The sequence below is a fragment of the Serinus canaria genome, chromosome 5 (genome assembly GCF_022539315.1).
Source record: "Serinus canaria isolate serCan28SL12 chromosome 5, serCan2020, whole genome shotgun sequence".
Taxonomy (NCBI): domain Eukaryota; kingdom Metazoa; phylum Chordata; class Aves; order Passeriformes; family Fringillidae; genus Serinus; species Serinus canaria.
The window spans coordinates 39,745,347-39,766,739 of record NC_066319.1 but is presented as its reverse complement, the minus strand read 5'-3'; the positions used below and the strand labels follow the sequence as shown (position 1 = coordinate 39,766,739).

Below are 21,393 nucleotides of genomic sequence, written 5' to 3'. Positions count from 1 at the left end.
CTCTTGACTTCAGAGATTCTCAATGAGAGACAAAAGCAGATGTGCAGAAAGAACGAAACTTAAAATCTGTCCTACCTCTAGTCCCTCTGGATTCCACTTATTGGCATGGGGTTTGTCACCTCTCCCTGCAAGTTTTGCCTGCTTGGGAAGGGCAAGAGGAGGAAAAGTTTTCATCCATAATTTCATGTTGTGGCCAAAGTGGATTTTGCTGGCCCTAAGTGTTGGGGTTACATTTTCTGAACAGTTTAATTCTCCTCTGTCTTACTGGTGATGCCACAGGCAGCATTTGACCCTGGGCCTACATCGGCTCCACTTAACCAACTGAGAAGGAGCCAGGTACCAGGACAAATATCTGGTGCTGCTGTGGTTGTCCAAAGGTGTTTTCAGTGCTTGCTTTCTGTCCAGCTCAGGTCTGTGGTGCCAGGGTTTCTCTTTCCCAGTGTACAGTTTCGGGTGTATTCTCAGGTCTCAATCTGCCTTACTTGTTTGGTTTTGCCCTCACTGTAAATCACACTGCTGCCACCCCCTCTAAGCTGAACAGCAAGTAAGAACCACACAGGCATTCCTTTCACAGACAAGTTCTCACATCTAAGCATGGACTCTCTCCATCTGGTTTCAACACAAACCTGATCACACAGAATAGGACTAACTGTGTCCCCCACTAGTGCTGTTTACTGTTGATTTCTCCTTGACTGGCAGACATATGAATACACCTTGTGTCTGGTCCTCCTATACATGAGAACGTCTGGGAAAGCAATCACACTTGAGCCCTCCCATATGCTTCTGGTCCTAGACCCCCTTTAAAGCAAGGGCACATGCATATAGTTAAAGCTACGGCTATGGTGGAAAGCCCACATGGTTGCACAATGACCACCTTATTCAGAGTGGTCAAAGGTTTTCTAAAGCAGGTCTTTGACAGCAGTAGGATTTATGGGATGCAGGGCAATTCCAGTAGCAACAAGTGACACAGCACGGTGCTTTCTTCCTCACCCCATCTTCACATCAGGCAGCCAACCAGACTCCTGCTTTTGATATGGGCCAATTCATTAAAACATTAAGCTTCCACTGGGAAGCGAAGCACTCAGCAAAGACTGCTGCTGTATCCTGCTCCACACTAGCCGCATGCTGGCAGCTCCAAGCATCTCAGTTTAATTTTTCTGCAGGCTTTTTTTCCTCCATGCATGTCCCAATCTCTAAGGGGTTTTGGAGGAGGGAAACAACTGCAAATATTTTTTTATTTCTGTAGGCTCCAGAACAAAATCCCCTAACAATTGCAAAGCTTCAAGCAAGACATACCTCCCTCTGAAGGGTGGAAGGGGCTTTGACAGGCAGCAAAGGCCCACACATTTGCCTTCTCATCACCATGAAAACAGATGCTATTCATGTTACATCAGCCCCAGCTCAGACTGTCAAACCCCAGCCAGAGTTGCCAAGTGTGAAATATTTCCTATGATACACGTTCAGTAGCCCTGTCAGGCTCTCTCTCAGCCTAGCTGGATTACAGCATGTACAAGGTGTGCAACCTGTTAATGACTGCTGCTCACAGCCACCAGCATTGCTTCCAGAACATGTCAGACCATGTTGTCAGGGGCTTCCTCACCTTTTTTCAACCCATAGACCAACACTTGGAGCAGAACGTGAGTGGCCCAGTACTGGAACCAGCAGGACACCTACATTCTTCCCCTATATTACTTCCAAGCAGTGAGCTCCCACTGTCAGCTTGTAACAGAAAAGTCTGATCTCAGCCATTAGCAATATAACTTTGCATTTTGTACTATTGTATTTCATCCCATTTCTCGTATTAGCCTTCAAAATTGCCTACTCCCTCGTATAAGATATCCCAGTCCTCCCCTGGATCGACAATGCCTCCAGTTTTGGATAAGCAGCCAATTTGACTAGCACATCCATTTTGGCATGCCAAGATCATTAATAAAACCTGGGCCCAGGACCAGCCTCTGGGAAACTCTCGTAATTTCTTATAATTTCTGTACTTATCTCCATCTTAACTAATAACTCACCATGCGGCACTGTAGCAAATGGATTACTGGAGTCCAAAGCAATCAGTTTGACAGCATTCAGTGTGACCTCCAACCTGGCAGCAGGGTAGAGGAGGTCCCAGTATGGAAAAGCATCCAAAATTCATTTCAGAAGTGCCTGGGGAGCTCTAGAAACGTCCATCCCAACCTGCATAATATTCCATGGATACTTAATGTCAACAGTCAGAATTTGCATCTTACTTCAAGTCAAAATTTGCCTGACATCATCTTGAAGCTACTAGATCTTGTTACATCTTTGTCACTCCATCAAAGAACTCTTAATTCCTCTTCCCCAAGGAAAGCACAAGCAAACAGTGAGCAGCTCACCCTTACATCTCCTCAGAGCTGCACAAAATGGCCCACAGAGCATCCAGCACCCCCAGCTGCCCATGGATTTCCTGTTCCACACCCCATGTCTTGGGTGAACCGCTGTCCTCTGAGCTTGCAATGCTCTCCCAGCCCAAGGCCCCCGAAAATGCAGGTAAGGGAAGGCTCCCCGCAGCTATGTCCAGTGTTTCCAGTTGCACTATTGCCTGCTGTTGCTGGACACCACTGCTCCAAGGGGCCACATGCCACTGGGGCCCCACCTCTCCCAGAGCATAAAGATCACGCTTTATGCAAAAGGACTTGCTTCCACAGAGAGTTCTGCCCACATCCCACTTTGCTCACAGCCTCGCAGGAGCTGTCCCTGCTCCACTTTTCCAACGCACCGCCAAGCCAGAGTGTTGGCTGGCTCCTTCAGCAGTGCTGCCAGTGCTGCTAGTGGCTGCCATGGGTTGGGAGGGCACAAAGCCGCTGGCTCAGGGGCTGCCCCTCTGCTGCTCCTGGAGAAGGGCTGGGTGCTGGGGGCAGGGTCCAGGTGATGCCAAGAGAAGAGCTCTCGCTCGCTCCGCGGACCAGGAGCCCCTCTTTGGGCTCCGGGGCAGGAGGCGCGGGCCCACACGGGGCACAGAGGCAGGAGGCCGGTGTGGCTGTAGTGAGGGCACGCCCCGGGAGAGAGACCCGAATGGGCCCGGGTGATGAATTATAACCCCATTCCCGGCCGGTGCTTTGTCTCCCGCCTGTGGTCCTGGCCCCCTCCGAGGGCAGCGGATGCCCGACGCAACCCCTTCACCGCAGCGAGAGCTGCCGTGACTGGGCACCCCCCGGAGCTCTGGTTCCCATCTGCTTTCAGGGCACAGGGACATCGCCCTGACCCTACCGCCGTCGTGCTTCGGCCCGCGGAGCCGCCAGTCCCGTCGCAGCCCCCCGTCCGCAGCTCGGCGGCCGAACCCCGCCGCTCGGCCCCTCCCTCCCTCGGAAAGAAACCACATCAGGAAAGTATTTGGGGTATTTTTAGCGGCTTTTAATGCGATTTCGCAGCTGCAAGCGGGAGGGGCCTCCCCGCGCCGCCCGGACCACCGCGAAGGGCCCGCCCGCCGCCGCGCGAGTGCCGCCAGCAGGGGGCGCCCGCGCGCCGCCGCCGGGGCGGTGCGGCGGCCACGTCGGAGGGCGCGCGGGGCCGCCCCGCGCCGAGGGGCCCGGGGTGCGCGGGGCGAAGCGGCCCTGGGCGAGCGCGGGGGGCGGCGGGGGGAGTGGCGGGGGCTGTGCGGCTGCTGGAGCCATTAGCGCGGGGCTGGCGCGGCCGAAGGCCGGGCTTGGAGCTCCCTCCCCCATCCGAGCCCCGTCCCGGGGACGTCATGGGAGGGAGGTATAAAATTTCAGCGTCGGGGCTGGGGGAGCGGCAGTGTGCGCGGGCGGGCCGGTGTGGAGCGGTGTCGGTGTACGGACCAGGGCACGGCGGTCAGCGGAACCCACGAGCTCAGCGGACGGCCCGGCAGCAGCGCTCTCGGCTGGGCGAGAAGCGCGGCGGTGCCACGCTCCCGGGCGCCGAGGTCCGGGCACCGGGCGATGTAGGGCGCGGGGCCCGGCGGGGGCATGAATGGTGCAGCGAGAGGGGCGGGCGCGGCGCTCCCCCCGCGGCGGCGGGGCGGTGCGGGCCGCTGACACGTGCGGCGGCGCGGCGCGGCGGGGCGCCCCCTGCTCCGCGGGGCGCGGGGCGGCGCATGGGGAAGGAGCGCGGCGCGGCGAGGCACGGCGCCTGCCGCTTCTCCTTGCGGAGCGCTGCCAGCTCTTCCTGGAAGTCCTGAGTCGCGCACGGCGCAGTGAGTTCATGCACCTCCTCGCCAAGCCTCAGCCTGCGGGTTCTGGGGAGGCTGCCGCCAGCACACCGCCCGGTCCCCCGCGCCCTCTCGCCGCCGCTCGGGGGTCTCTCCCGGAGGCCCCCGCCGCCGCCCCCTCACACATGAAGATGTACGTGCAAAGGGCTTTGGTGCTGCTCTCCCTGCTGAGCTTCGCTACCGTGAGTCTCTCGCTGTCGTCCTGCACCACCTTGGACCTGGACCACATCAAGAAGAAGAGGGTAGAGGCCATCCGAGGGCAGATCCTGAGCAAGCTGCGACTCACCAGCCCGCCGGAGACCGTGGGGCCGGCCCATGTGCCCTACCAGATCCTGGCCCTCTATAACAGCACTCGGGAGCTGCTGGAAGAGATGGAGGAGGAGAAAGAAGAGAGCTGCTCTCAGGACAACACCGAGTCCGAATACTATGCCAAAGAGATTCATAAATTTGACATGATCCAGGGCCTCCCCGAACACAGTAAGTGCGGGGCTCCCCCCATGCCGGCCGGGGTGCCGCGCCCGCGGGGCAGGCTGCCCGGGATCCCGGGCGCGGGGGAGGGGCGGCCAGCCGGGGCCGAGGGGCGCCGGGCCCCCGCGGAAGGGGCCCCTTCCCCGGCAGGGCGGAGGGCGCGTCTCCGCCTGGCCGCGCTCGGGTACGGAGGTGAGTGGGAGCAGCGGGGCGGGGGGCGCTCGGGACGGCGCGGGGCTTGGCCGGCAGTGGGGACGGTAGGTGGCAGGGTCCGGGAGCAGCATCGGCCCAGGCCCCGGCTGGCTGCTGCGAGCCAAGCCCGTGCCTAGAGTCTTGACACTAGGACAAGGCGGGGAGGGCAAGCCGCGCGGGTGGAGAGGTGAATGCTGCGCACCGGGCTGGGAGACAGCGCAGGTCTGCTGTTTGGGTGACAGCAGGTAGACGGCCTCATCCCTGCTGAAGCTCCAGCGCCTGCCGCAGAGATACAGGCAACTGTCCGGTCCGTGCAGCACTCGCGCCGGCAGTAAGAAGGTGGGGCGGTACTTGCTGAAGAGACTGCTTTTGGAGGACATTGATGAAGGTGTTGCTCAGATAGTGTGAGCGTTCAGAGGGCGAGCAGAAGACAACAGGGATGCTGAGCAGGTGTAAAGCAGACAGTGATGCCAAAGGGACCCCCAAGGGAACACAGGCGTTGAGGAAACATGACAGATGTTGAGCAGGTGTGGAGCAGATGATGGCCCAGATGTGGGCACTAAACAGATTCAGGTGCAGAAGCTGAGCAGATACAAAGACAGAGACTAAGCGGACATGAACTCAAAGCAGATTGCAGATGCTGAGCACATGTAGGCACAAGCCTACATGTTGGTTTGGTTTGTTTAGGATTCCTTAGAATTGGAAGATGTAGTCATACCACTATCCAGGGTGTTCTCCTGTGATGTTGTGCCATCCTGGGGACAAGAAGATTTGAACACCAGCAGTTTTGGGGAGGAGCTGTGACTTGGTGGAGGCAGTCTCAGAATGCAGTTACTCTGCCAGGTTTATGTTAATCTTGACATATGATGAGTTGGAATAAGCTACAATGTGGTAATGCAACAAATTTTACTTAATCTCTAGCAGATTGCATTCCATATGGTTATATGATTAGCTCTTAGCTCAGGAGACACCGAGATTCAAGGAACACAAAGGGCAAAGGTTACCTGTATTTCAGCAGTTTTGACCTACTGAAGTGTCATTTGCGAAATTATAAACATATATTATGGGAAAACCAAATGTCTGCAAAATAGCACAGCCACACTATGCACTAGCATTTTTAGGGGGGAAGGAGTTGGGGAAAACACAAAGCACAACAGTGGCAAATGAAGTTAGGGGTGTGGATTTGGCTAAAATTGAGGGGGAAGTGGAATGAAGAAACAGTGCATGAAAAGGAGTGATGAGTAGGGATTGTGGCTTTGGGAAAATTCCTGTGGAAATGAATGATCCTGTCCCATCTGTCCATAGGACACCGAGTTCAAAAGACCAAGTAGAGATGAGATTAAATTCCTGGGAGTGAGAAGTGTAGATACCACCACCCAGAAAAAGAGGGAACTTTGGTCACACTGGGGGAGAGTAGCTCCAGACAGATTGTGGTGGCAAGAGACACGCTCTTTTTGAAACCTGGGGAGTTTCATTGCTTACACCATGGCTGAATTTGGCCCCGCATCTTCAGAAGTGGCTGGTGTTCAACTTTCCCATGACTCTGTCACTGTGCCAGGTGGTGATCTAAGAGCATGCTCTGAGCCAAAGCCCGTCTCCTGGGGGGGTGGGGTGGGGGGGAAGGGGAGGACTACTCCATTGAAGGAACTGCTGTGATGATACAGACAAGTCTGAAATGTGTGCACACTCACACAAACTCTTCTAGCTCCAGACTATTAGTCAACTGTCATATTGGCTCAGAGAACTCATCCTTTTCAAAGATGCAAAGCCCAAAAGTGAGGAGAGCTGAGGAGCAAAAATAGCAGATGAGAGAGCCAAGTTCTCCATCCCTTCTCTGAGCTGCTTGGTGACTCACAGAATGGTCTTTTCCCCTGTGCCTCTCAGGTACACTGCCTGAATTTAAAGGGATTTTCTTTCAGAGAATAACTTACTTTTGACCAGCCATTCACTTCAGGGATCTCATAAAACTCACACGATCAGACCTGACTTGGTTATGTTCAAGCTTGGGAAGCATCTGCAACAGTCCTCCAAATAGCTTTTTGCTTACCTTCCTGAGGGAAAAACAGATGCCATTTTCCAAGGCAGCTTGAGAGACAAGGCAATTAAAGTCATGGGTCACTAGGGCCAAGCATCTATTCCCTCCAAACCTGCCACCTGCAGAGTTGCAGATGGACCAACTTTTTTTCTCTAAAGTTATGCAGCTTTGACATGAAACACCTTGGTGATTCAGAGGTATATTACAGCATGAGGCAATACCTGATCACAGCCAGCCTACTCTTCCTTCTCATCAAGCTTGAACTGCACAGCCATCAGCCTTCCTGGAGCTTGCCAGAAAAAACAGCTGTTTCTGCTGGATCCAGCAGCATGTGGTGAGCCTGCATCTCACTTAGAGCAGTGGTAGGAAGGTGGAAGCTCCCCAAAGAACCTGCTCTCTGTATCACATTATCCACACAAAGAGGCTACTGGTCTCATCAGTGGTGCAGTGAACAGCTCTAGGCATCGACTCCACAGTAATAGCTGGGTCCAGTTGTGAGGCTGTGTCATACCAGACATAGCCTGGCATGGGTGCACAGGGTGTCACAGTGTCCTGGTCTCCAGGCTTGGTTACTGCCACTGAGAGACTGTGGACTGGGAGAGCTTGCAGGATATTGCCTCCAGTCTTTGTTCTGTGCTGGTGGTGAACAGGTCTGGATTCCAGTGTGATTAACACACCTCAGCTGGGTCTGGACCAAATTCCCTAAAAAATCCCCTTGCTCCCTTTGCCTGTGATCTTGTGCAAAAAAGTACTTTGCCTCAAAGGTGTCAAGTTTCTTGGGAGTGAGACCTCTGTCCTGAACCCTGTGCTATGAGAAACAGGCTTTAGCCTCCCAGGCCTTGGAGTGAAACACAGAACACAGCTCTGCATCACAGAGGGCTTGTTCCCAGGGTACAAAGGGAACATGACACTTTTAGGGAAGGGAAAAGAGCTATTACTCTTTCATGGGAAGGTCTCCCAAGACCAGCACCTTAATGGTGAAGTAGGTAGAAAGCAATGTGGCTTTCTTTCTTTCACAGCAGATGAATTACAATAGATGTAACATCTTATCACCATGGCTGTCTAATTTAGCCAAAAACATTAAGGAGATGATAACATATTAGGTGTCTTTCCATTGGCGCTGTGCTCTAGGACCGTACTGGCAGCCTCTAAATAGATTGTCAGATAAAGCACTGGTGCTGGAAACATACTAAGCTGGTCTGATGCAAAAAGGCATTTCTAATGATAATTGGGACACCCCTTACGGCCAGGCAGCCAGGTCTGAAATGAAGGGGCAGGCTGTTAACAATACTATTAATAGGGCTAGAAGTGCAAAGCAGCTTCAGGGGCTATTGAAACACAGTATCTGCCAAGGTCTACCACACAGAACAGTTATCAATGTTAGACTTCAGCTAGGAAGATGTCTTTGGGAACTTAATAAGAACTTGGGTTTTTTCTGGGCTTTTCTGTAGCATCAAACCTTGAATTTCTCACAGCGGTGGAGTCCCCACAGTACAAGTTTATGTGTGGCTGGAGGTACTATTTGTGTTGCAGGGTTTTTGGGCTGGGCAGGCCAGCCAATGCCTGCAGTGGGATCTGGTCTCCTGGGATGTGTGAGCAGCCATCTCTTCAATAAGAGCTAGAGACTTTCCTGTATGGGAATGCTGTTCTGTACAGTAGTACTAATGACAAAACCTCCTCCAATTAAAGCCTAATGTCAGCATCTGGTCTTTAGCTTATTGAGTAAAATTTCAGCACCCTAAGAACACATCCTTGAAAACTGGGCAGGGTCCTGCTTGCTGAATTTGTGTGTAGCACAAGAGGAAGACCTTAATCTCCCTTGATTTGAGTGTACATCAGTGTTGCTGAAATCCTGCACTCAGGTGCTGTTTCAAACTATCCCATTTTCAGAAGCTGTTTCTCAGGGAAGATAGTTATGGTGAGATGAAAAAAAGGGCCTGCAGAACTTCAGGAATGTAACTTGAAGGTTGTTCCAGCTAGGGCTTCTAGCCTATTTGTCAAAGACTGGAACCATGCCTGGGAACAGGTGACAGTCTTTCTTTTTGTTTCATTCTGTTTGTTTGTTTAGAAGCAACTTAAATATCAGCAGATATAAGAGCCTCCTGCTGCATTGGACAACAGTCAGAGGTCATCTGAGAGGCTCTGCAGGGCTGCTGCATGTGCACACAGAGCAGGAGCTGCTGTGTCTTGTCTGCAGGAAGCTTTCATGATGCCAGAGCCTTGAAGGCTAACAAGGTCAATAGGAGAGAAATGACAGCAACAACAAAGACTTCCATGAGACCAAAATGGTCCCCATGAAGAGAGTGTTACTTGCTCTTGAGGACTCTGTTTTGGGCAATAAAGGTTTTACCTCCTGTACTCTTTTGAGGCATCTGTGAAATGGTTTTTTCTGATCAGCAGGCACACATGGAAGCAGAAAATTGGTGTATTATTTCCTGCTCATGTGTGTGATCTCCACAGGCCCAGTACTATTAATTAATTCCTTCTCCAGTTCATAAGTGAGAACCAATTTTAAACCCCAGTTCTTTCAGTACACATTGGATAATCACTGCCCTAAAGAGTCTTTGACACCTCATGCTTTGTGGGTTTTGACACTGGGTGGCTTTGATTCTAGGAGGCAATGTCAAGATTTGTAAAACTAAGATTCAGCAGCAATGGGATCACTTTGTATGTAGCTTCATGTCTCCACCATGAGCAGAGTAACAGCATCCTAGCTGTTTGGAATAGGCCCCACTAACTGCAAGTGAGATTGTCCCATTGCCTGGACTGGGGTTGTCATTTTGGATGCAGCCAACTCATGAGTATTAGCAACATCTGATGAGCAGAGTAGAAGACATAATAATAAACATACTGTGGTTGATATCTACTAATTCTTCCTCTTGTGGCATTGAAATAATGATGGCAGTAGTGGGAATGTTTGCAAAATATTGCAATGTAGACCAAATTTGAGTAAATTCACAGGTGGCAAGACTTTTGAATGACAAGTCTCTACTGGAAAGCTCTTTCTCAAACAATATTTATTTGAGATCCTGCCCCTCAGAGATGTATTTCTCTATTTTTTTCTCCTAGATGAGTTGGGCATTTGTCCAAAAGGTGTCACCTCCAATGTATTCCGCTTTAATGTGTCATCAGCAGAGAAGAACAGCACCAACCTATTCCGGGCTGAGTTTCGGGTGCTGCGCGTGCCCAACCCAAGCTCCAAACGCAGTGAGCAGCGCATTGAGCTCTTCCAGGTGAGCATTCTTATCACTTTCCCCAGTGTCCAAGCCCAGAATAGCTTGACTCCTTCATGGTTGTCTCAACTGATATGTGGAAGGCCATAGAAGAGAGAAGAAAGTGCATGCTGTAACCCAGGCCTCTTCCACCATATGCAGTGATACAGTCATCTTCCTTTCCTTTTACAATGTAGTGTTGCCCTTTTCCCACTTGGAAGGGGAGCCCCTTATCAGTGGAGCAGCTCTGACCCTTCTGTCACATTATGTGTAGGACCCTTGGCAGTCTTATTCCTTTGACTGCTGCAGCACAGTTGATGCTAATTTAATGGATGGAGCTCTCTTGTCACTGATTTACTAGAAAAATGGCGCTTGCTTTCAATGTTCCATTCAGCAGTAGCTCCCCAGAAGCACAATTCAGGCCACCTGTTAAACCAGATACTTATCTGGAGGTTTTTTTTGAACCTAGGGACTGACAGAATAAGGTGTGGTTCAAACTTGGAAGTGGTAATAGGCTGAACTGGACCACCTAATGATACAGCTTAGCATCCAGGCAGCACACTCCCACAGGCTGTGGGACAGACTCCATAGTCTGTCCACTTTTCCATAAGAGTGCAGCTAAAATTGTGTTTGGGTGGTACTTCTTGAGGACTTCCTGGAATCCAGCATCAAAGGTCAGAGCAATTCTCCACCAGATGACACAACTGACAGGGAGGTTTTCTCAGAGCTTCTCCATAGGTTCAATGGTCTGTGGTCTGCAGGAAGGAACACCTTGAATGTACTGTGGTTGTGTGTCTGGAAGTGGAAAGAGATGTCAGAGCAGAGGCAGAGGTCTCCAAACCTGAATAGCCCTGGTGTGTTTTGACAAAAGTTGAAGAGTGTAGGACAACTGAAAATGCCACAGTGAGAACTCAATAAATTGGCTTCCTGGGCAGGTGACTTGTGACCAGATGCTGCATTTACCACTGGTGGTTCTACTTTGAAATCCAGATCCATATTCCACAGCTGTATACAAAAACAAACCCATCCATTAAATGAATTGCCATGTGCTTCTGCCTTTGTATGTGTGTCCCTAAACAATTCTGAACTGAGAGAGGTGGGCTGCCTAGGACACAGAAATAAGCACTGTGTAGATCTCTAGAGTTCAAGTTGATTGTGAAGCATGTCCTTCTCACCTGACCCAGGGTATTCCTGGTGTCTCACTTGCCAAGACCAACTTTCTAAATTAGTTTTTAGCAAGCTGTGGGAGGAAAAAAGACTAAAGGCTATCCCTTCCTTCTGCATGGCACGGGCTGATTTTTTCTACCACTCCTTCTGACACAGATCCTTCGGCCAGATGAGCACATAGCAAAGCAGCGGTACCTCAGTGGCAGGAATGTGCAGACACGGGGCTCCCCTGAGTGGCTGTCCTTCGATGTCACCGACACCGTGCGTGAGTGGCTTCTGCACAGAGGTAGGGGTCTTAGCTGGACTGTGTGTCAAGGCATCTATAGAAATGGGGATCAATGTTCACAGAAGTATCTTTCTGCTCCCCTTGTTGCAGGAGCTTGGTTCACAGAGAGGACAGGTTCCTACAGTCTGAGAACTAGCTTTTCTCCAGAAAGCTGCTTCAATGTGTGACATTTGCTATACTCCTGCCTCTTTTCCTGGAGGCCCCACTATGTAGCTCTGTGGGCTGAGTCAGAACAAGAATTTATTCCTTGGAGGAAATTCTTTACAACTAAGCCCAGAGGGGACCCCTCTGCTTGTCTAAATGATCGTAGAAAATGACAAATGCTTTGCTTACATTTTCATGGGAATTAGAGCAAATGTAGTATTAGGAAAAAGCAGCAAGGATCCTGGTTTATTTAGCTGTGTACAGCTTGTCAGGTATAAAGGTGAGGAAATACCAGAGGCTGACACACCTAGACAGCTGGAGGCTTTAACACTGCAGAGAACATTCCTCTGCCAGTGCTGGACAGCCCAACAGATAGTTACAGGGCAGTTCCCAGCAAGAACACTGACCCCATTCACAGCTGGAGCTTAAGGCATCGTCACTCACAGCTGGACTGGCCTACACAGATAGAAGCTGGGTGCCACTGAAGACTGAAATGCAGGTACTGGCAAGCAGCTGTTCCCTGGAAGGGTAAGCTGTGAGCTTGCAGGCTCCTCCTATTTCAAGCAATCTAATTTGTGTCCTGATGGCTGAAGTTCAAAGCTGGAACTGCAGCAAGCTCTGGGCAGGCACTCTAGCTGACAAGACATCACAGAGTATATATAGTGCTGAGGAAAAAAGGTGCTAGGCACCTTGTCAATGCCCCAGGAAGCCAGATGTTTTAATTCATGGCACAACATAAAAAAGGAGCTTTCATAAGAGTCTTATGTTCCTGTAGTCAGGCCCACACAGCATGATTGGTCCAGGAAGTTATTATGAAAGTAGATTTGCCTCTGGAAAGTCTGTGTGACTTAGACTGCTAGCAGTTCAATAAAACAGGAGGTTGCAGCTGCTGAGGAGAGTGCTTCCAGTAAAATTACTTGTCCATATCCAACTTGCTTATTTTCAGATTTCTCCTTCAGACACTAAGCACAAGCCAGATAATAGGTACTGAGGATTGCAAAACTGATTTAAGATACCAAAAGCCAGCTCTTCAAAATACTTGTTTTCCCAGGGAAGCTCCTTGAAGCTCACAAATGTTTTTGGATGCTGAATAGCCTAAAAAAAGTAACAAGAAGTACCCTTCTTACCTCTCCAGAAAGTTCCCTTTAGCAAGAGCAAGGCTTTTGGCAAAGGTGAAGCTAGTGGATTTTTCTTCCTATTCGTCCCAAGGCACCATCTGTTCCTCAACTCTGATAACACTCTTGACTTTGAGACCAACTCATTGTCTAGGAGTTAGCACAGCTGTGTAAAACTTCCTTAAAACTTCCTTATGCCAGAAACTGTCCCAGCTGAGAAAGACTGTTTCTCACAGAGTCATCTTCTTTGCAGAGTCCAACCTTGGCCTGGAAATTAGCATACACTGTCCTTGCCATACTTTTCAGCCCAACGGGGACATCTTGGAGAATTTGCATGAAGTCCTGGAGATCAAGTTCAAAGGTGATAAAAAGCTGGGTTAGGGGAGGCTGTTGGGGAAGGGAAAGCCTCAAGCATATAAAGAAAAAAATGAGGTCTTGCTTTGTGTATTCAAGCATTTCACATGGTGTAACATTTGTCTTCAAACATACACATCTGGGTTTGTGTGTTCATTATATGGGTATATCCACAATACACGTTACAAATAGAATTAAGGGCAGGCTGGGTGGGTTTGCATGAGTGTCTGCAGAAAGGAGTAATTTTATATTTCAGTGTCTCTCTGGGAAGTTCAACTTGATGCCTTCTCAGATTTCCACAGAGGCTCTACTTTCCACTTAGAGTGACTGAAACACAAGGAAGTTAGGCATCCTGCGTGAGGTGGCTCAGAGAGTCAGTGGCTTGGCTGGCCTAAGAACTAGGAACCTCCTGGCTTGCAGCCCTGGGCAGCAGCCACTGGCCCCCACAGGCTCCATTTCTGAGGCTGTTCTGCAGAGTGCCAATTATCTGACATCTTCTTTAAACCATTCATCTTCCTGCCTATCCTGGGACTCAAGCCAGGAGTGAGTGGATGGATTAATGGCCCCACCAGCAGTTTGCAAATGGTAAAACAGGTGGCCCATAAGCCTCTATTTCAGGCCTGCAACAGTCAATTTTACCAGAAATAAAGGGGTCTCTGTGAGGGAAGAAGTAGACATGGTGTCTGAACCTTGTTCAAGAGCAAGCATGAGAGTGTTAAATTGAAAGATCTTGTTGCATTCTCCACTTCCATGCTGATTTCTTCTTTGTGGATCCTGTTTTTCTGAAGGCATTGACAGTGAGGATGACTATGGCCGCGGGGACCTGGGCCGCCTGAAGAAGCAGAAAGACTTGCATAATCCCCACCTCATCTTGATGATGTTACCCCCACATCGACTGGAGAGCCCCGTCTTGGGAAGCCAAAGAAAGAAACGGGCCCTGGATACCAACTACTGTTTCCGGTAAGTGAGAAGCCTGCTGGGATCCCACGCCTGAGGTGGGCCGGCCTGGCAAGACTCCATGCCACCGGAAAAGGCAGAGCCCTCCAAGGGCTTGTGGGTCACCGTGGTGTCACAAGGGCCACTGTCCAACTCAGCAGAGTTGCTGTGTGCTTCTGGCAGAGCCACTGGTTCAAAGAGACCCGCAAGCACCTTCCAGGAACACAGGCTGGGCGGGGCCGCGCAGCAGCCCCTGCCAGTTGCTGGAGCAGCTGGGTGCTGCCTGGCAGGGGCGGTGGGAAAGCTGCCTGTCAGCAGCACGAGCAGTGCCCGGCTGCTGAGCTGCCACCGCTGCCTGGCTGTGCTGCTCCTGGCACTTGGCACACACAGCCACCACGTGCCACCAGCGCTGCTGGTACGAGTCCTTCTGCTCAGGAAAGTGCGTCTCGCAACTGCATGTAAAGTCCCCCTTTAGATTCACTGTGTTTCACTGCTGTGTTTCAGGAACCTGGAGGAGAACTGCTGTGTGCGTCCTCTGTACATTGACTTCCGACAGGACCTCGGCTGGAAATGGGTCCACGAGCCTAAGGGCTACTTTGCTAACTTTTGTTCAGGCCCTTGTCCTTACCTTCGCAGCGCAGACACCACTCACAGCACGGTACATCCACTATATTATCCTGCCAGGGCTTGTGGCTATGATTGCCCCTTCCTCCCTAAGTCTGATCAATATCCAGTCTTTTCAAAGCAGCATAAGCAGTTCAGATCAATATTTGTGAAAAACATTCAAAGGAAACTGCAGAAAAAAGCCTGGGTGGTTCTGCAGGGAAAATGGGCTTGCTTTGCAGTCAGTACTGAGTCTGCTTTCAGGCAAATCTTGATGAGGAAGATGCTGTTGTCTCTGAGATAAAATATGAAACAGCAGAACTGATGATTTTAGGGTACTTACTTGGCAGTGGCCATAGTACTAACTGAATCATTCACATCAAACATCAGTTCCGGTAATTATCTTCTTCCTAAATTTCTCCTGCAGTTTGCACTGGACAGAGGATTTTTCTACACGCCGTGCCAGGTTGTCATGAGAAACTGTTGTGCAATGGCATGTGCCTGCTCCTAAAGGGGCAGCTATAGCTCAAATGTGTAGGGAAATCCATGTCCATTTCCAGAAGTGAACACAGCCACTCAGTAAGATCTCCTTTTTCACAGATATCCTTTCCAGCTGCATAAATCCTACCTGACCTACAGCAGGGAGGAAGCTAGTAGGCAGTGAGATTTTTGAGTGAAAACTTGGCAGAAAGCAAATGTCTTTAGGTAACTTAGGCACAACCTCTGGTCAGCTTTGGGAAGAATGCAGTCTGAGCCTGGCTAGAGCAGAAAAAAAATAAAAGTAATAGAATAACACAGGCATGGGAGAAGTACTGAGAGAAAAAGACAGATTAAGAATCAGACAATCCACTGCTGAAGCAGGAAAAGTCAGAGGAAAATCCTGTGTTTCAGCCCACAATAGTCAAAAGGCAGCAATCCAGATAATGCAACAGCTCACTAGCAAATTAACTTCAGATTTCACTAAAAAAGTTACTGGAATAAGCAGATTCAGCTGAAGAAACAATAACTAGGTAAGGATGATATTTCAGAAAAGATGCTAACATTTTTGTGACAGTCTGCATAGCAGTAAGGTTCACTGAAGCTCAAGGACTAATATCAGTGGGAACAGCTGATCTGTGGGAATGAAGAAGTGAACAGATGCTGGGCAGTAACCACAAGACAAAGCAAGGGAATTAACAGCTTTGAAAGGGTAATGGGCATGTAGCTTTACCATCTGGTTGTCCTGAGAAGCTCTCCAGAAGGTAACTGGACTGAATCAGTGTGAGAGAAAGGAGACTTTAGAATGACTCCTAATGATCTTAAACAAGAAAGGAAATGAGCAAGCGTTAAGGTCAGTGAAGTGATCAAAGAAAACTTTAGAACAATATAGCTGCTGACAGCTTGCCAGCACCACTTAGGAAAGACACCATGAAAAGAAAACTTCTGACTAGTCTGTTTAACTTGCTGTTGAGTAGTGGCCCAGAGCACATGATACCCTGTGGTACAGCCAGGGATACTTAGGATCCCAGAGAGTTTCTACCACAACGACAGTGATTACATGGGTCTGGATGATAGAACAGGATGTATCCTTAGCACCTCTCATCCCCAAAGACTGTAAAGTAGTTAAAATACAATGTGCCAGACACTGTCGTTTATATCAGATAAGCACTGAAGAGACCACACTAGTGCAGGTGAGATCATGCTCACTGCTGAGAAGTGGTCACCTCTGGCAAGAAATGTGGCAACTGTTCTGTAGTGCTTACATGGCTGTAGTGTATAGTCATCTGTGGGCTGGGGCCAGCTGGAGGAGGAATCCAGTGGGGTCCCACAGGACACTGTCCTGGCTCCAGTATTACAGCGTAATGACTTGGAGGATGGAGTGGAGGGAGAAGGCATCAGACAGTTCAAAGCTGGGAGGGAATTGTGGATACTTGAGAGGACTGGCATCCATCCAGTGCTATCTGGAGATGCTGGTTGAAATAAGCAGCACTGATATTCTTTGTTCTGGTTTCTTTAATAGAATCCAAGACAGCATGGCCCCAGGCTGGTTACACCCAACCTTGTTAGAAGCAAAAATTGTGACACACTGCTGTACCAAATTAAAGATGAAAGGAGACAACTACTTGCACTCCTTCAACCCTTAGGCATCAGTCACAGAGAGCAAGGGTATTACAATTAGGAAAAAAAACTCCAAAAAACTCTTTAAGAGTCAGGCCAGGGCAGGTGAGACCATTTAAAAGCAGGCCATGATCAGGAAGTGACTGGGGGAGTATTACTCATCTCAGGGAAATACCCTCTGATGAGTCTAGTGCAAACACCTAGAGACTTGTTGACTTGGCAGCCCCCTCCTGTCCTCAACCAACTTAAAGGTATTCCTGACCTTGTCACAACATTTACTTTGTTCCTGCAGGTGCTGGGTTTATATAACACGCTGAATCCTGAGGCATCTGCTTCGCCCTGCTGTGTTCCCCAGGACCTGGAGCCACTTACTATCTTGTACTATGTTGGGAGGACCCCCAAAGTGGAGCAGCTCTCCAACATGGTGGTGAAATCCTGCAAGTGCAGCTGAAAGGCCCCCTGGCCCACCCAAAGCCAAGGAAAAAACTGTCAGCACCCACTCTCCTGCTCCCAGGCTAACACAAAGAGAACTGGGGGTCAGAGACTACGCATGCTGAGGGCCAAGTGCCAAACCTTGAGAGTCTGGCAGCCCTTGGGGATTTCTTCTGGAACACTCCTTGGTCGTCTTGGCAGTGTAATGTTCCTTCTAGGAAGTACTTTGGTGACACAAAGGCCACACTCTCCAAAATGGCTGGACAGTTGGTGCGGAAGAAAAGGATAATGTGGAAGAACTGCAGGGTATTTGAATGCTGGGCGGTTGAGATGGGAAAGCAAGAGAATGAGAAAGCAGGTGAAAGGGAGAATGGAAAAGGGGAGATGTTTTCTATTCTTGCTTTAGCTATCTTAAGACCTCAGCCCTCCCCATTAGCCTGAAGTATTAAAGGTTTTCTGTGTAGAAGGAATTTTTGAAGGTTTCCTTAGAGAAGGAAAATGCACCAAGCAGAGAAGCTGCTAAGAGAAGTGCTGAGATACACTTAAGACTTTTGTTCCTCAGAGCTGTGCTCCAGGAGTCCTGCAACTGAAACTGTGTCTCCAACACCTCTAAGTTCAGTTGACAGATCCTGGCTATTGGGTTCCAAATGCAAACTGCAAGGCTCCCAGTCAGCCTACCAAGGGCGGGCAAATACAAGGAAAGAGGGTGCTGAATCCATTTTCAGAGGGACTGAAGTCTCCATTCAGCTCTTTTAGCTTCCTGGAGTTTCTAAGAGATGATTTCGGGGTCAGAGCAGGAGCATCTGTGGGTACCTGAATACTGGGCCTATTCATTTGTGATCTGATACACCCTGAGGACCTCTTGTCTGTTGTGGTTTGTGAGGTGATTTGGGGTATTCTGCACCTGTTCTGCATGATGACCTGAACTTGGTCTCACCTGCCAAGACTTAAAAAATAGTAATCTCAAAAACTTTGTAAAAAATAAATATTTGGGGGGTGGGGGGACATGCTAATTTTTTCACAAGCAAGTTTTTTGTTGGAGGGTTAGATGATTTGCTGGTTTTAAACTGCTACTGCTGTGGCATACTCAGTCTAAAATTTTTACCCTTTCCAAAATGTTTTTTCAAAAGAACAGACAGAATTTAGGTCAGCAAGAAAATTCCAAAATGGAACTTTCTTATTACCCTCAAACTATACCTGGTGTAAATGTGCTCTGTTCCAACCTAGTCCTTCAGACATGTACATCACTGCTGACATCTGCTTTTGATAGATTTATATAAAGCTCCCCTCAAACAAAAAACACTTTTAACAGTACTGTTTAAATATCCAAAGCAATGCAGTTGCCACAGCTGACTAATGTCATATGTCCATTTGAAGATATATATGGTCTGCCAGTACAGACCTGTACATCCAGGTAAATAACACACCCTTCCTCTCATGTACTGATTTCATGCTCATAAAAAAGATTACAGATGCTGCCCAGGCAAGAAATCAATGTAGTCCTTTAAATAGGCTTTTGCAGCCATAGATACTCCCAGAGGTAAAAATCTCTGGTGCTGAATGCCACATGAGACTCAGAGGCTGTCTTTGATTTGCCAAAACACAGCTACTGAAAAGTCCTGTTCTAGAGACCACAGAGGTTCCTCCTTGTCTCCTCCCAGTTGCTGGTCCCCAGCAACTGAGTGTAAAATGACACCTAACTGGTTAATCACTTGTGGCCAGGGCTCTCCACAGTCAGCTCAGAATCCAGCTCTTCCATCAAGCCCTTCACAATAGTGGCTGCTTCCATATAGCTCATCTGAGGCTGCCAAACTGTGTAAATTCAAATGTCTTAATAAGCCATTAACAGTCCTTCGTGAACCATCACCAACTGGATAGAGGTTAGCAAGGGTGGGTCAGTGGAGGCAGCCTGCCAACCTGTATGCCATTTTGGCCAGGGCACACATGCCCTGATAGAGGCACTCCCCAGTGCTTTATCCTTTTCATCTCTGGGACTCCCTGACATGTGTGATGATGACGAAAGCTCTGATCAGTCCTGCAGCATGACAGTATTGCTGCGCCCCATGCACCTCTCCCTGCCAGGTTTCCCTGCCACCTGCCCAGGGAGGGAGCAAATAAATGCATTATGACTACACCACCGTGCTGACAGACAGGCCCAAAATTTAGTAGCTACAAGAGAGTGTGGGGGGGGGGAGAAATCCAGATGCATATTGGCATAGGAATTCTCTCTGATCTTTTAGTAGCAGCCTCAAGGGAGGTTTTGGTTTACAAGCTGCAGTCTGTTCTTTGGTCATTGTTCCTCCTGAGCCCTGGGCTGGCTTTGCTCCCCACCCAAATGAAGAGCTTCCTTGCTAATAAATGGGAAAGCAAGGAAGGGGAGCTGCAAAGCTTGAGCTAGACTTGGAACACATCAGAACCACCCATGGATTAGCCCTGGCAGCCCCTTGAGATGGGACTGTCTTACTAGCCCTTGCTCACTGCTGCTCCTCAGTGACAGGAAGGGGTGGCAGATAGACCAAACCTTTTTGCCTCTTGGCAAAGGAGACAAAATGGCAATGGAAAATCAGGGGTGAAGAATCCTGGGGTGTCCAACCAGTATAGACACAGGTATACCCATGGGAACAGTAATTTTTGAAATCAAAGACATTTCAGTTACTGCTTTTCTGTTCAGCCTTCCATTTCTGTAGGAACATTTGAGAATTGGATTTGTGAGACAGGCTCTTTTTCTGAATTCTTTTTCTTAAAACTGAAGTAACTTTTCTAGGGGCGTTTCAGCTATAATTCAGCAACAAACTATACTAGCTACGTGGGGCTTAGTAACAGATTGAACAGGAGTAACACTCCTCGGTGCAAGTGTACCAAAATGTTTCAGGACACTTGTGTGAGAAGGCAGAGGGCAGTTACTGTGCTGTTACTAGCTAGCAAATTGAAGAAGACAATGGGAAAGAAAAAGTGGGATCTTCATTGCCAACACTGAATACAGCTCTCAACAGTTCCCTTTTGTTGTTTTCAGAAACAAACAAAAGCTGATGAAAACAATACCAGCACAGTTTGTCTCTTTAACAAAGATCAATGGCCAGAAAGAGTGAAAAAAACCTATTCTGCAGAGCTATAAGTCAGATCCTACACAGATGATCAAACAACCATCTGTGCAGCCCCTGTTTCTCTGTGGCAAACTCTTATAGTATGCAAAAGGCCTAGACCTGAACTTGAACACCTTGTTTTTCAGGCTGTAGTGCACTGTAGAGCTCGGAGAGGAACACTGCTTCAGTGAGTACAGACCGTACACTTATACCTCAGCAAAGAATGGTCTTTGCAGACTAAATGAGTCTTTGTCCCCTGGGCTTTGAATTGGATGATCTTTAGCAATCTCACTGCACTTACATAAACCCATCCCTGTCACCACTGTGTGAACTGGGATATGCTGCTTGGTGTTTCACCTTTCCATATAACCAACAGACATCAATACCCTCAGTCAGAAAGATGGACTGTGCCCAAAAGTAATAAAAGACAAACATACCTGTCCACTCCTCTGGCAACATCATATCTCTGTTCTGCTGGGTCCTGGGATGTCTTATATCTCTCTCCTGTGGCTATCAAATTTTCATTTTCTCAGTTCACAGATCCTTATCTTTCTGTGCTGCTCGAAGTTTTCCTTAGCTGTGACTAGGAGGTCCTCACCAGAGCAAATATACAGGAGGTCTGGCTGAGGTTTCTTTGTAAATGCAATCACTACAGCCATCTCATCAAGAGGATCCATTGCAGTGTCTTAGGAGGCAGATGTCTTCAATATGTTCTCAAGTCCAATGCAGGGCAGGTTGAGCATCACAGTGACCAGAACACAACTCTAGAGACAGCTCCATTGTGCAGAAAAGGTTTCTTGCCCATTACAAGTGCTTATAGTGGCATACAAAAGAGCATCTCTGTAGTACTGGCTTGTCTTCTCTAATAGGTGATTGAAAGGCAATGAAGTCAACCATGAAAATACAGGTTTCAATACATATGGAGTCAACAGTGTGGTATCTACACACTTGGAAAACTATACTACTTTGTGGTCTTATTGGCTGCCTATAATCTACGTTAATTGTGGTTTAGAATAACAGCAGCAATTTGGGTATAGTGCAAGGATGCAAATATGCCTTCTAATTCTTTAAAAA

At 48.9% G+C, this 21,393-nt stretch overlaps 1 protein-coding gene across 1 annotated transcript; it reads left to right on the top strand.

Moving 5' to 3' along the window:
• The first annotated feature begins 4,071 nt into the window (after positions 1–4,071).
• Positions 4,072–20,767, top strand: TGFB3 (transforming growth factor beta 3). The gene is made up of 7 exons (XM_030239757.2): positions 4,072–4,672; positions 9,960–10,123; positions 11,426–11,555; positions 13,068–13,175; positions 13,957–14,128; positions 14,609–14,762; positions 17,097–20,767. The coding sequence occupies exons 1-7, from the start codon at positions 4,189–4,191 to the stop codon at positions 17,253–17,255; spliced, it is 1,371 nt and encodes a 456-aa protein (XP_030095617.2). The 5' UTR covers positions 4,072–4,188; the 3' UTR covers positions 17,256–20,767.
• The last annotated feature ends 626 nt before the right edge of the window (positions 20,768–21,393 follow it).